Genomic DNA, 14,968 nt, shown 5'->3' with positions numbered 1-14,968 from the left:
TAGGAGAGGCGACGGTGGCGATGATGCAGGAAATCCTGGAGAGAACGAGAGCGGAAGACCCGGTCAGAGGAAACTGGTATGTGCCCAAGACGGAGTGCGGGACGGTTTGGTGTGATGCTAGCAGTATAGCGATAGGGGTTGTGTTGGAGATCGAAGGTGCTGATGTGGAGGATGCAGCCTGGCTACGGAAAGCAGACGACTTCAACCACATCAATGTCGCTGAACTGAAAATCTTTGTCTTCGATGGTGTAAGCGGCGCTGTCCTCGACGGGGCTCTGCTCTCCCTGGCGGTCCCGACTCACGGCGCACGATGCCCCCACGTTTGTGATTTATTCAATTAAATAGAGAAATTCACTGTAATTGTAAAAGAATGAATCAATGAGATTTGTTCTCTGTGCACTTTCCCATGCTTTTATATATCTTCTGAAATTACAGGAGCAGGTACATTGACTCCAAAGTTGTTCCAGATTGAAAACTTACTCAACAACATTCAGTGACCTCTAGCCCATAGATGTTCGGCCAAATCACTCTGCCTTTTTTGAGGCTGCTACAACAGCCTCTGAGCTTAACAGGCTGCATACCATCTCAACACATTTATCTATCCTCTTCTCATCATTTCCCCACCTATACACCAGCACTAACCATAATGCCTAATACTTCAGTTCCCTCAAATTCTCTTCTTTTTACAAATGCTCAAACTGAACATCAAACCACATCAGTCACATTAATCAAGAAGAGCCAGCATAGGTCATGGGCACAGATCTCTTCTTCAATACTAAACATAAAAACTCAAGCTACTTATTATTCAAAGAGTAAAAGAAAGAAGCACAAGGCAAATGTAAAGTTTTTGACTTACCTTTCAGAGACTTATTAAAAATTTGGTTTTTTCAGTAGTGAGGAGTGCTTAAAGTTCTTTATAAAAACATCCCCAAAACTCACAAACTCAACACTCCTTTTTCTCAATAGTATATATTACCTATTAGATTTTGACAAGTAATCGTTCAAGAATTTTAAAATTTCCAAGTACCATCATTAGCTTGTTCTCGCTGCTTTGTCAAACCATTACATCTTATTTCTGAGAAACTCCTACTAGATGTCAGGAGCAGCAAAATGAATTACCATAATAGCATTGCTGTTTCTGTTTAGCAGTAGATGACAACATTGGTGTAAGTATGACAAATCGTTAAAATTCTTTTGTATTGTTTACATGGTTGTTTATATTACATTTTAGACAGGTTTTGTCAGCAGTCTTTTGTTTTAGAATTACAGACTGTTAAAAAATTTGGTGTTTTAACACCAAAATTTTTAACAGTTTAACAATAAATGCTTATAAAACATTTTCTTTATTAGTAATTTCAGTTTTGAAACTAATTTGTTGTTCCAATTTAAACAAAATTATTCAAATTATGTTCTATCTAAATCAGGCATGAACAACCATTTTCCAGAAGCAAGCCACATGACACATGATTTATCATCAGATTGGTCACACTACTAAAATATACTCAAGGTAATTTTTTTGTCAAAGTTCTATGGGCCACCATTTGTCCATGATTGATTTTAAACTGTTTAAAATTAATTCTAACCAAAATCTTCAGTTTATAAAAAAAAATATAGAATTTATTAATTGAAAATTTAATCCAATGTAGAAAATTATCCGATCTAGACAGACAGATGAAAATGAGAGAGACAGGGAGAGAAAAAGAGAAAAAAAGGAGTAATATATAGATTAATTTTTTGACAAGATTATTTATTTATCTGGGTGATTTTCCAGTTTCATTCTGCTGTAAGTTATTGAGGAAAAGGCACATTTGTAGTTCCAAATATTTTTGTGGAAAGAGATAAAATAAGGTTATTGCTGATGCAGCATAACTTTCCCATTCTGGCAGCAGCTCAGAGTCTCATTTATAAATCTAAGAGCCTCACAATGATTACAGAAAATATTCATATCACCAATGTTGTAACATTCAACCATATTCTTTACCTTTTAATTCTTTCAACCATTTGACTGCAGCCATGCTGGAGCACTGCCTTGCAGGGTTTTAGTTGAACAAATTGACCCCAGGACTCTTTCTTTCTTTAAGCCTAGTACTTATTCTATCAGTCTTTTTTACCAAACCACTAAGTTACTGAGACATAGACACACCAACACTAGTTGCCAAGCAGTGGTGGGAGACAAATACAGACCCAATGACATGCACACGTAGATTTATATTTGTATAAAACAGGCTTGTTTCAGTTTCTGGCAACTGGTACTTAATTTATTGACCCCGAAAGGATGAAAGGCAAAGTCAACCTCGGCTGAATTTGAACTCAGAATGTAAAGACAGACGAAATACCACAAAGCATTGTACCCAGCATGCTAACATTTCTTATTTCTCTACTGCGCTCAAGGGGCTACACACAGAGGGGACAAACAAGGACAGACAAACGGATTAAGTCGATTATATCGACCCCAGTGCATAACTGATACTTATTTAATCGACCCCGAAAGGATGAAAGGCAAAGTCAACCTCGGCGGAATTTGAACTCAGAACGTAGCGGCAGGCGAAATACCTCTAAGCATTTCACCCGGCAATGCTACCATTTCTGCCAGCGTGCCGCCTTCTAACTCTCTTTCTCTATAACACTCACTTCAACTAACACTTTAACCAAGTAATAGATATCACATTCCTCCTACCTCATGTAGTTGACACTTCTCTCTCCCTCTTTCTTTCTTGTTCTTCACTTTTCCATTCAATTAATCATGTTACCGTATGATGCATTTCGGCCTTAACTGATTAATTTGCACATGATTTCTGTTTTGATACAGAAGAGTGTAACAGATGAATTTACAAAATTCAAACTACATATACGGGCTTACATTAAAAGGCTTTGTCAGTATTGTCTTTTGTTTTAGAATACCAAAATTTCCAACAATTTAACAATAAATGTTCATAAAAGTCATTTTGTTTTTCTTAACAATTAGAATTTTGAAACTGATTTATCATTCAAATTGAAAAGTATTTAACAAACTATGTATTATATTATTATAGGGGGAAATGAAATTAATTCTAAACAAAAATGTTCAGTTTATAAAATAGAATATAGAATTTATTTAATGAGTTTTATTTAACCTGATAAAGGCAGCAAGATGGCAGAGTCGTTAACATGTCAGATAAAATGTTGAGTGGCATTTCTGCCAGTTTTATGTCCTGAGTTCAAATGCTGCCAAGATAGACTTTGCTTTTCTTCCTTTGGGGGTTGATAAAAACAGGTATCAATTGAGCACTGGGGTCAATGCAATCGACTTAACCTCCCCTAAAATCGGTGGCCAAAATTTGAAACTATTATATAACTTGATGTAGAAAATAATCTGGTTTTGATAGAGAGGTAAAAATGAGAGAGAGCAGAAAAATCTATATATTTATTCATTTCACTCATCTTTATATAATGTAGGGTAACTTTGTATCTCTTCTTAAGCAAGATACCTGAACTTATCTCCCCTTCATACTTCAACCTCTCAACATCTGGGATAGAACCATTGCCTCTCCTCTCCCTTTCAAATACTCTCCCTACTTCATTTGCTCGAGGAGGCTTTTTCCTTTTTCCTTCTTGTTCTTTCCTTGTCTTACAAGTCACTCAGCAACCTCACTAGTGCCAGTGGCACGAAAAGAAGCACCTTTCCATGCTCTGAAGTGGTTGGCATTAGGAAGGGCATCCAGCTGTAGAAACCATGCCAAAGCAAATATTGGAGTTCAACATGGCCATTTGGCTTGCCAGACCCTGTCAAACAGTCTAACCCATGCCAGCAGGGAAAACAAATATTAAATAATGTTGATGATGATTAATAAACTATCATTATAACATTATTCAATATAGCATAACCATTGGGAATCATAGTATTAACATTTACAAACTCAATTCCATTAGAATTTATTATGAAATTATTCATTAATAAACTCTTTACTTAGTAACTTTTTAAGATTTGCAGCCATCTGGTTCGTCAGTCCTCAGTCAAATCGTCCAACCCATGCTAGCATGGAAAGCGGACATTTAACGACGGTGATGATGATGATGATGATGATGATGATGATGATTCCAACTTTGACAGAGTGAAGAGTAGGAAACTTACTCATATGACTGAAAGTACATATTTGTGCTTACAGTAGCTTAATTAAAATTAGTTTCTAGATCAAGCTTAGTTAATTAAGATGTGATAATGTTAGATTATCATTTCTTTCTCTTGAAACTTTTAAACTATAAATCTTACCATTTCTGAATACCTTGGAGTTTTGGGTTTTTTTTTATTTTTCACTTTTTGTTCTAGCATAGCATAGCCATGCGTTACTGGTTATAAACAAAGTCATCCCAGCTGTGACCATTTTATCAATTATTCAAACACATTACTAAATAATGTAAGACTGTTAGGCAGGATTTGGGAAGGGTTTAATTGTTATTTCTAGCCAATAAAAAGACCATGAGGAGGCCCCCTAAGAGGAATGGAATCAAATATTATAAAGCAAAACCATTAAATATTTTAAGGTATAGTTGAATCTAATGAGCATTATATTTTATGATTTTGCCTTGTTGAAACAGATGAGTTAAATACTATAAATATATTCGGTCAATTCGGTTGACTAGCTCACTTTTATGGAAATTGATGCTTTAAATAAAATCATTACCTTCCTGGTAAAAAAATTATATAAAAAATAACACATTTTTGGCGTTTTTATTTATTTAAAAAATTTTTTTTTTAATTTATGAAAAAAAAGTTTAAACAGTCACATTTAAATATATAGAGAGTAGAAAAACTTTAAGTCCTAGCAAATTTCAGATTTTAAAAAAATTATTTATTAAGTATGAAACCTCAAGTAAAAATACTTGAAACAGTGACTAAAATAATTTTTGATTTCAATACAAACTAAATTTTACATTCAGATCTTTAATGAAATTATTTTTTTCCCCTCTTTTATTCATTCGTAATGTCATCTAGTCCAAGTACCTTTACCCAGTTATTAATTTCCAAAATAGTTAAAATGACAAAAGTTAGAAATGATTATCACTAGCATAACAAGGAATATTAGATAATTTTCTTAAAAGGGGTGACCAATTTAAGATGTTTTTCATTAGAATTTTCTACAGATCATTCGACGCCTAAAATCGTTACTAAACAAGATGTTATTAGTATTTAAACTTTTGTATTTGAGTATTGTATTACATAAACAAGTAAATTGTTTCTCTAATTTTACGTAATCTGTTATCTTTCATACCTATCTTCGGAGTATTCTAAGAGAAACCATCTTGCTAACGTCAGCCAATCATAGGTTGTTTTGAAATCACATGGTCCACCATATATATATATAAGGCCCTGTGAGCGATAAATCGGCCTCTTTTCCACTAACTCCTAGGGAAGGACGCTTATATCAAAATGGCAGCAAATACCAACGGTAACCATTATGAAGATTTGGACAAGAATATAGCTGATTATGAAAACAACACATTCTTGTTCACATCGGAATCAGTTGGAGAAGGCCATCCAGGTAAAATACTACTTTTTTTAAAGTGTTATTCTTTTTCATACATAAGCTACTGTGTATGAAACAACATCAGTTATGTTTTATAGCTTGATTGTCATTCTGATTCAACTAGGGATTCATACTTATTCTGTAGTGCATCTCTGTCTTCTGATTATCTAATTTGTGCACATTTGTTTTGCTATGATTCTATTTCAGTTGTTTGATATAGCTTATTATGAAGGAAAACCATTCTTGCTTTCTGGAAGCCGGTTTTTTCCCCCGATTTCTTTCCACGTGACTGTTTGTTGCTAGTTTATTTTCGATGCGATTTAATTAATCAGAATTTTTTTTTAAAAAATACTTTTCCTTTGTTGTCAGACTGTCAATATCTCGTAACTTTGCTTGTTTCGAGGTATTTAATGTTGATCTCTTTAATCCCTTTATATAGTATTCCCGCTTCATGATTCTTTCTCGCACATGGAGAACGACTCTGTCGTCAAACTGCTAAAATGTTAATTGCATTCAGTGATCGGCAAGTGTTGTCATTGTTTACATAACAAATTGTTGTTATTTGAACGCACAAACTCCTATCAGCGTAATATCGAACACGTGGATATAACAGCTGAACTATTTCCTTTGTTTATGTTTCCTTCTGTCTGCTAATATATTTATCGATACCTACTTTCATGGAAGATTCTATTTCGTAACATATCTCTTTGTGTATTCTACATATTTTAGCTGTTACTTTCCTATGATGGCTTTGTTTCGGCTGCTGTAGCTTAAGCATTATTCATTATTAGTTCCTTAACTATTTTATGGACTTAACTTCTAAATTCAGCTAGCTTAAATAATTTTAGTTTTAAGTCCTCTTCATTTCCATGAAAAAAAATCTTTCTGTAGATGTAGTTTTATTTATTTTTAAAAAATCATACCCCAATAAGGTATGATTTTTTTTACTGAATAAAGAATTGGTGTTGCAATGATCCAAAACGTAATTTGCTAAAAGGGGATAACATTCGTTTGAGACATCCAAGATGTGAGAACTTTCGTGCATCTTGTAATGTATAGAAATATTCGGACAGTGGAACATTATCGGAATGGTAACAATAAATTGATAAATAATCATTTATTATGATGGAAGTTTTTAAATTTTAGATCAAAATATCCTTTGTGACTCACATTTTTTTAATGAACTTTCTCTAATTGATGTCAGTGATGATGTAACGCACCAAATTATAGATATTGTTTCTACTTTCATACTTCTGATCCAATCCACGGGTAAATGAAACTAGACAATCTTTCTGACAGCTTTGTGTCTAAGTAATAATGAATTGTTTTTAGTATTGGAGGATAGAGAACTGAACTGAATGCCTTATGGTATCTTAATTGTGTTCTAATCCTGCTCAGTCGATTTTACTTTTTTTTTTTCTTCTGGGGACAATATATTAAGTCACAATAATATACTTGACCGTATTCCTTCATGTTTTTACCTTGATGTTAAAAACCTGGTTAAATATTTTAAGCATCAATTTTGATGCTTCACCGTTCTTACCCTTGACGATCTTTTGTAGAAAAATAGTGATCTTATACAAAATCATCCTTATTCCCCTCTACCACAAAATATTTGTTATTATTAAAAAATCGCCAGTCTTGTTTGGCTTGCCTGCATTCGTATTGTCTCTGATTTCTCATGTTTTATTCCCGCACTCCAATTTCTTTAAAAAAAAACAAATTAAGTATATTTTATTTTAACTCTAAATTTCTTTACTCCATAGGGATAGCTATAGAAAGCTATGAAAATGCTTTACTATAGTATTCTGCAACCTTGGTATCACTGAGCAAAATATCTCTAATATTGTGGACCTCAAGACCTCGATTTTTCGACAATGTGATTGCTGTTGATTTGTAAATAACTTTGATGTGAATTTAAAACCCTGCTCACGGTTAGCTCATCTGGTCCTTTTTTTTTTTTTTCGATGTAGACTTTGCTGTTAATAACTTGTAGTTACGGAGAATTGTGTACCACCACTTCCATATGACGCGACCGGACATTTTTGCGATTTTCATTTGTTATTAGTTATGTAATGGTTTGATTGCTATATATTCATTTGCCTCCACCTTTGCTATATATTCATTTGCCTACACCTTCCAAGTTTGGTTAGAGGTTCTACGTTTCATATTTCACCAGTCTTATATAACTTTAGTACCTGTCTGTCATTGTTTGCTAGGTGAAGATTTTACGATGCGTTTTCTGTTTCATAAGGCCCAGAAAATGAAACGTCAATCGTGCTTGCTAATTGTAAAATAAATATTTTTTTAATCAACCTTTCCGTCCTATGCAACGTATCAATATTCTCTGGATTCCTTGGGCATTCTTTCTCTTCTCTTTTTTTCTTTTCTTTTTTTTTTTTTTGTTTATATGCGAAGTTAGGTGTTAGCATCCTTTTAGCTCATCCCTCATCCGAAAGAAAGTGATACTGAGTGATCTCCCATGGCGCTCTCAGCGCAACATACTCATTTTCCAGAATGGTTCATTTTATAAATTAAGAAACAAAATAATAAAAAAATATTCCTACATAGTTTGATAAAAAGGTTATTGAATGGCCATACTTTATAATAGTTGTTACAGACCCTCTTGGAATTTATTTCTAGAGAGATATAACTAGGAGTATGGTATTAATTGCATGCTTAATTGTTTTGGATAGGATCAAAAGTGAAGAACACCTGCCAAGGTTTGTCAGTATTGAACTGGTAGAGATGTGACCAGTTTGATACAAAGTACTATAGATTTTGGAAGATGTTGTTCACTGATGGGTTGCCTTGTTTACGTAGGATGAAGATATGGAGGTGAGGAACTAGTTAAGAGTTGGTTAGAGGTACAAAGGGAAAATAGTTGAGGCAAACAACAGGTCAGTTAACAATTTAGCCTTTGCACCAACAGTATAGAATTGCAAGTTTCATGTGTTATTCACTAGAGCAATAAAATGACTCACTATAGGGTGTGGAGTAAGTGAATATCTTTATTGTGTATGAAAGAAAGAAGTTGTTCTAGGTTAAAACTGTTCTAGGTTAACACAGTAATTGAATTTCTTGCAGGTAAAATTTCAATATTTATACTTTTTCTCTTTCAGACAAACTCTGTGATCAGATCAGTGATGCAGTCCTTGATGCTCATCTTGAGCAAGATCCAAATGCCAAGGTTGCATGTGAATGTGTAGCCAAAACTGGAATGATTCTTGTATGTGGTGAAATTACATCCAATGCCAAAGTTGATTACCAAAAGGTTATACGTGACACTATCAAACGTATTGGCTATGATGACTCTTCTAAAGGTTAGTTCTTGAAAATTTGAATACACAATATAATTGCTTCTCAGATGTGCTTTGTACTTTTTTGCTTAGAACAGAGCTTCTGATTTCTTTTAATTATTAAAAATTAAATTACTGGAAATTTGTTGTCTTCGAGGTCGTTGCCAGTGCCACTGAACTGGCCCCTGTGCAGGTGGCACATAAAAAGCACCTTTTGAGCATGGCCGTCACCAGTACCGCATGACTGGCCCTCATGCCGGTGGCATGTAAAAGCACCCACTACACTCTCGGAGTGGTTGGCATTAGGAAGGGCATCCAGCTGTAGGAATTCTGCCAGATCAGATTGGAGCCTAATGCAGCCATCTGGCTCGTCAGTCCTCAGTCAAACCGTCCAACCCATGCCAGCATGGAAAGCGGACGTTAAACGATGTTGATGGTGATTTACTGTTAATATTTTTAATTTATTGCAGGGTTTGATTATAAAACTTGTAATGTTTTATTGGCTGTTGAGGCTCAAAATCCTGAAATTGCTCAAGGAGTACATATTAATAGAAGTGAGGAAGATATTGGTGCCGGAGACCAGGTGAGATAAATCAATTCACCCTTGTTGAATTTCTGAAACCCATTATTTTAAATGGTTGTCATTGAATTAATATTTTTTGTTGCGGTTGCAAGTTTACATCATTGGGTTCTAATGTTCTCTCATATTTATGGGATTTGTTTTTGTGTTTGTCTGCACAAGCGAATTGCACTCTATGGAGTGTGTCTGTGTTTGTACCTCCACCATCGCTTGATAACCGATGCTGGTGTGTTTACGCCCCCGTAACTTAGCGGTTCGGCAAAAAAGAGACCAATAGAATAAGTACTAGGCTTACAAAGAATAAGTCCTGGGGTCGATTAGCTCGACTAAAGGTGGTGCTCCAGCATGGCCACAGTCAAATGACTGAAACAAGTAAAAGAGTAAATAAGCATCACATTTGGCAGAATAATCAGAATGCTCAGAGGTTAAATGGTGTCGCTTGGTTCGGAAGTAACAAATAAATTACACCATTGTTTGTTGGGTATTTTTATCTTCCTTCAAATATTGAGTTACTTTCTTCATCTTTAAAAAATAACAATATGTGATCAAATTGAATAATCACCACTCAGCTTTATGTAATATATTATTACATAATAGAGAGTTCACAATGTAATCAATTAATCTGATTAAAATATGTGGCATGAATTGTACTTGCTTTCGTTCAAAACATCTCAAAATTTGATGAATGTAGGTGTATATTCCATACAGTGGTCGATTCACAAAAGTGTCTGTTGTTTAAATTCCACAAAGGTTTTTGCATTTATTTAGCTTCACATTTAGCACATTTTGCTTTCGTTGATTGCTATCAAAATACAGTAGTTTCTCTAGTAAGTCAGGTCAGCTGTCAGATTTTAACCTCTATATATAAATTTTGTCATAATAACCTGTCAAATCAATAGAAACATAATTTGTTCATTTCTGTTAAAATAACTAAGGTTATTTAACTTATTGCTAAATGTGATTTCTATTTTTGTTCCCCTTCTAAAGTTTGTGGTTAAAAGATTTCCCATCAGAGTGGCAAGCTGACAGAAACGTCGTATTTCATCTGTCTTTATGTTTTGAGTTCAAATTCCGCCAAGGTCGACTTTGCCTTTCATCCTTCCAGGGTTGATAAATTAAGTACCAGTTGCATACTGGGGTTGATCTAATCGATTGGTCCCCTCCCCCAAAATTTCGGGCTTTGTGCTTAAAAAGATTTCCCATCAACAAAATTCTTACTAAAAATATAAAAATGCTTTTAGTATAATGTTCCTTGATGTATGTAATATCTATTAGTGAGATATATTTTTTTTCTTTCTATATTATATTAGTGAGATAATTTTGAGATCCAAACAGGTGTTAATAGTAATTATGTGCAAATAACCAGAGAGTTTTGTATGTTTTAGATCATTATGAGCCAAAATTTTGTGTACTTATTTTTTAAAGCCTCATACTTTCTCCATCAGTCTCTTTTGCTGAACTGCTAAATTATGTGAATATAAGCAAACCAACTATGGTTGTCAAGTGACGTTACAGAACAAACACAAAAGACACATGAAAGGCTTTTTTCAGTTTCCACTTACCAAATCCACCCACAAGGCTTTGGGCGGAGGTAAAGATCATGGACTGCACCCCTTTTGCGATTTTTTTTTTTGGGGGGGGTTATATTTTTACATGAACACACAATATCGAGGGTAGAGATTCCGAATTTGCATTTTAAAATAATAAACACCCTCTGCCCTATGACAAGAAGTGAAATTAAAGCATTTTCTCTATTGATGTTTCATGCATGTATAGAATTATAAACTAGCAGATGCAAAGAGTATCTAAACAGAAAACCTGACATGCTAGAAACACGTTTTCAAAATTTTAATACGAGTTACCAAAGAAATAATTTCAAAATTTAAACCTGCCCCAACCAGAAATCTGAGAAGCTAGAAACAACAGCCAAACTGAAGATCAACTTTCTAAATACAAATTACCAAAAAATTCTTTAAATGTAATTTTGTTGTGTGTGTGTGTGTGTGTGCAAAAAATCTATTTTTTACATACCTCTCTTAATTCCAAAAGACCCTCAACCACATGTTCGTCATGAAACATTAGTAGAGAAAATACTTTAATTTTATTTGTCATAGGGCAGAGGGGACGAGGGTTGTTTATTTTATTTTTTGTTTCTGAATTTTTTTAAAATGAAAATTCAACAAATTTGGCGGCAGGATATAAATTTTGAAATGCAGATTTTTTTGCAGATTCGTAATCTCCACCCTCAATATAGTGTGTTCCTGTAAAAAAAAGAAAACAAAAAAAATGCAAAGGGTTAGGGGTCCATAATCTTTGGTCTGTCCAGAGGTATAGTAGAAGACACTTGCCCGACGTACCTCACAATGAGACTGTATTTATATGTATGTATGCATATATGTGTGTGTGTGTATGTATGTATGGATTTTTCTTTAAGTTCTCCTTCAGAGTTCCAGCCAGTTGCTAACAAAGTGACAAGACTTTCTGAGTTAGGAGTTCCCAGTGTTTGTAAATGTGTAGTTGAGTTGGTGTGTTGGTTGAACTCTGTCAAAGCATACACCCAAATGTGTGCATACATTCGCATGCTCGCTCTCCATGAAACTGAGTATTTCTAGATTTTTGTTCAAACTTGTTGGTACATAACCTAATGAACATATGATGGTAGGTACAAATGAGAATTCAGTCGAAGTACAAAAACTGTAAGGTTTGCATTAATTTCCCATAACTATTCTCTTTTTTTTCTGTACTTTTGATTGTACATTCACATCTGCTAGGCAGCCTACCTCTACAACAATGCATGACCTTTGTTCTCTGTCCCACAGAACAATATCAAGTGTGTTATGTTTGCACCAAATTGATGTTTTTATTGGGATGTTCTATCAGTATTCTTTGTTTTTTAAAGGTTTTGATTTATGTAGAAACAACTTCATACAAATAGATAGTGTGATTGTTTGGTAGTGATTATATCAATACTTTGCAATGATCAAATCTGTTTCCAATTTTTTAATTTTTTATTTTTCTTATTTGCATGGAAACATTTCTCCTATTTTATAAATAAACACTTTTTTTTTCCATGAGTTTTTTTTGCAAATCCTGTTACTTTTCTTTTGTTTTCTTCTTCAGGGTCTCATGTTTGGTTATGCTACAAATGAAACTGAAGAGTGTATGCCACTAACTGTAGTTCTTGCTCATCAGCTCAATGCTAAAGTTGCTGTATTGAGGAGAAGCGGAGATCTTTGGTGGGCTAGACCTGATAGCAAATCACAAGTAAATAATTTCCTAGTTGTCTCTTGTTTCAGAATATAACTTCAGACTTACTAATATGATGATCTGGCAGAATCTTTAGCATTCCAAACAAAATGCTTTACAGCATTTCATTTGGCTCTTTGCATACTAAGTTCAAATTCCACTGAGGTTGTCTATGCCCTTAATCTTCTTAGGGTTGATAAAATAAGTACTAGTTGAGCACATTCTGAATTCGAATTCTGCCAAGGTCAGCTTTGTCTTTTATCTTTTTGGGGTTAATGTAATCAATTAACCCCTTCCCACAAAATTTCAGGCCTACTGTATACTATATATACTTCCCTCCTTTGTTTATTGTATACTTTTTTTCTTTTTATCGTTTTGTTTATAAGTAAACACCCACACTTTGTCTTGGTATTATCCCCTTCATCTTTTTGCCCTGATGGCAAGTAAAAGAAATCGCCAACAGCAGTGGACTGGCAGAATCATTTTAGCAACTGAAAAAAGTCTTTTCTTTATTTTTCCTCCTTTCCAGATCAATGAAATAAAATATTAATTACATGCTGGGGTGTGATTGATTGCTCCTCTCCCCTCAAAAGTTGTTGCCTTTGTTCCTAAATTAGAAACAATTATTGTATTGGCCACATTGTTAGTGGGCTGGACAAAATGTTTTGCAGTATTTCTTCCGGCACTTTGTTCTAAGCTCAAATCCTGCCAAAGTCAACTTTGCCTTTCACCCCTTCAGGGGGTTAATATTAAGCTATTATCTTTCCCCACATGCCAGGCCCTGTACCTGTGTTAGAAATAATATTATTAAGGCAGTAAGCTGGCAGAATTGTTAGCACATTGGACAAAATGTTTAGTGGTTCTTTTGTCTGTCTTACATTCTGAGTTCAAGTGCTGCCAAGGTCAACTTTACCTTTCATTCTTTCACTTGAGGATTCAATGGCCATATTGAATTCTCGAGAAAAACAATTCATGACTATGATCTTCGACACAAATCAAGCTATAGAGCATTCAACTAGAACATGCATTACTGTTCAGTAGTCAAAAATTTTTTTTTTTTAGATGGAACAAACTTTGTGAATGCGTAGAAATACTAACATGACTGAGGGAACCAGGCATGATATGTAAGCGTTGGATTTTGATCAAAAGTATGAGAAGAAAGTTCACATTTAGAACTTTCAAATTGACTATGGAAAAAACTTGATACAAAAATCATGGTCAAACTGTACAAAAATCATGGTCAAACTGTTTGTCTCCCTTCTATGTGGGTACCTAATAGTAGTGTTTTCACTTTTCCTTACCTTTTCAAATTTCCTGTTTTTCTCCTTAAGATAAGCATTTTTGTTTCAGGTGACTATTCGGTATAAATCCGAAAATGGAATGACCATACCCCTGTATGTTCACAGCATTGTGATGTCTGTCCAACATGACCAGAATGTTTCTCTCGAACAACTAAGGCGAGAATTGAAAGAAAAAGTCATAAATGCCGTTGTCCCTAGTAAATACATGGATGAGAAAACTGTCATACATCTTAACTCAGCTGGGAATTTCATCTTGGGTGGACCTATTGTAAGTTTCAAATGCTTTGTTTTTTTATCTTTTTACCATCTTAGTTTGCCTGCTTTTACTTTTTGTTCATTATTGTCCTATTTAAATATAGGTACAGGCATGGTTGTGTGGTTAAGAAGTTTGCTTCCCAACCATATGGTTTCAAGTTCAGTCCTACTTCATGGCACCCTGAGTCAATGAAAGCCTTGTGGGATGTTTGTCTCCTTCTGATATTACATGATAGTTGCAAATGAAAGTCATTCATTTCCAATATTCTGTGATAATATGCCTATATACCTGGCTATGAAGAAATATTTTACAGGTAAAGGTTGGTGAGAGGATGGGCATCCAGCTGTAGAAAATTTGCCTCAAACTGCATAATGACCCATGCCAGCATAGAAAATCAGCATTAAAACTGTGATGGTGATTTAAAGTTCATGTATAATGTAAAGAATTGTATATGCAATCACACCTTTGTATATACACCGAAACGCCAGTGTTATAATGGGGGTAGCTGATGAAGGAAAATGTTCTCTATGTGGCCTGTGTGTTTTCTGTACTCTGGTTATTATTATTTTCTTGTCTACGTTTTGTTTGCAATGTCCTGTACCCAGATATGCACCTATATATACAGGTAGACGTAGGTATGCACATCATCATCATCGTTTAACGTCCGCTTTCCATGCTAGCATGGGTTGGACGATTTGACTGAGGACTGGTGAAGCCGGATGGCAACACCAGGCTCCAATCTAATTTGGCAGAGTTTCTACAGCTAGATGCCCTTCCTAACG

General features: G+C 34.5%; 1 protein-coding gene across 2 annotated transcripts in view; it reads left to right on the top strand.

Annotated features, from left to right (window-relative positions):
* The first annotated feature begins 5,357 nt into the window (after window positions 1–5,357).
* The window catches only part of LOC106883082 (S-adenosylmethionine synthase), a 17,512-nt gene continuing 7,901 nt past the window's right edge, over window positions 5,358–14,968 (top strand). Inside the window, exons 1-5 of one of the 2 annotated variants that reach the window (XM_014933968.2) lie at window positions 5,358–5,519; window positions 8,627–8,827; window positions 9,274–9,386; window positions 12,504–12,647; window positions 13,980–14,198. In XM_014933968.2, coding sequence (XP_014789454.1) covers window positions 5,408–5,519; window positions 8,627–8,827; window positions 9,274–9,386; window positions 12,504–12,647; window positions 13,980–14,198 — 789 coding nt within the window. In that variant the 5' untranslated portion in view covers window positions 5,358–5,407. Of the gene's footprint in view, window positions 5,520–7,415; window positions 7,439–8,626; window positions 8,828–9,273; window positions 9,387–12,503; window positions 12,648–13,979; window positions 14,199–14,968 lie in introns of those variants that run through there. The other variant, XM_052968210.1, reaches the window with a different exon arrangement.

This window comes from Octopus bimaculoides, chromosome 5 (assembly GCF_001194135.2).
Source record: "Octopus bimaculoides isolate UCB-OBI-ISO-001 chromosome 5, ASM119413v2, whole genome shotgun sequence".
In the NCBI taxonomy this organism is placed as follows: Eukaryota; Metazoa; Mollusca; class Cephalopoda; order Octopoda; family Octopodidae; genus Octopus; species Octopus bimaculoides.
This window is presented reverse-complemented; position numbering and strand designations above follow the sequence as displayed.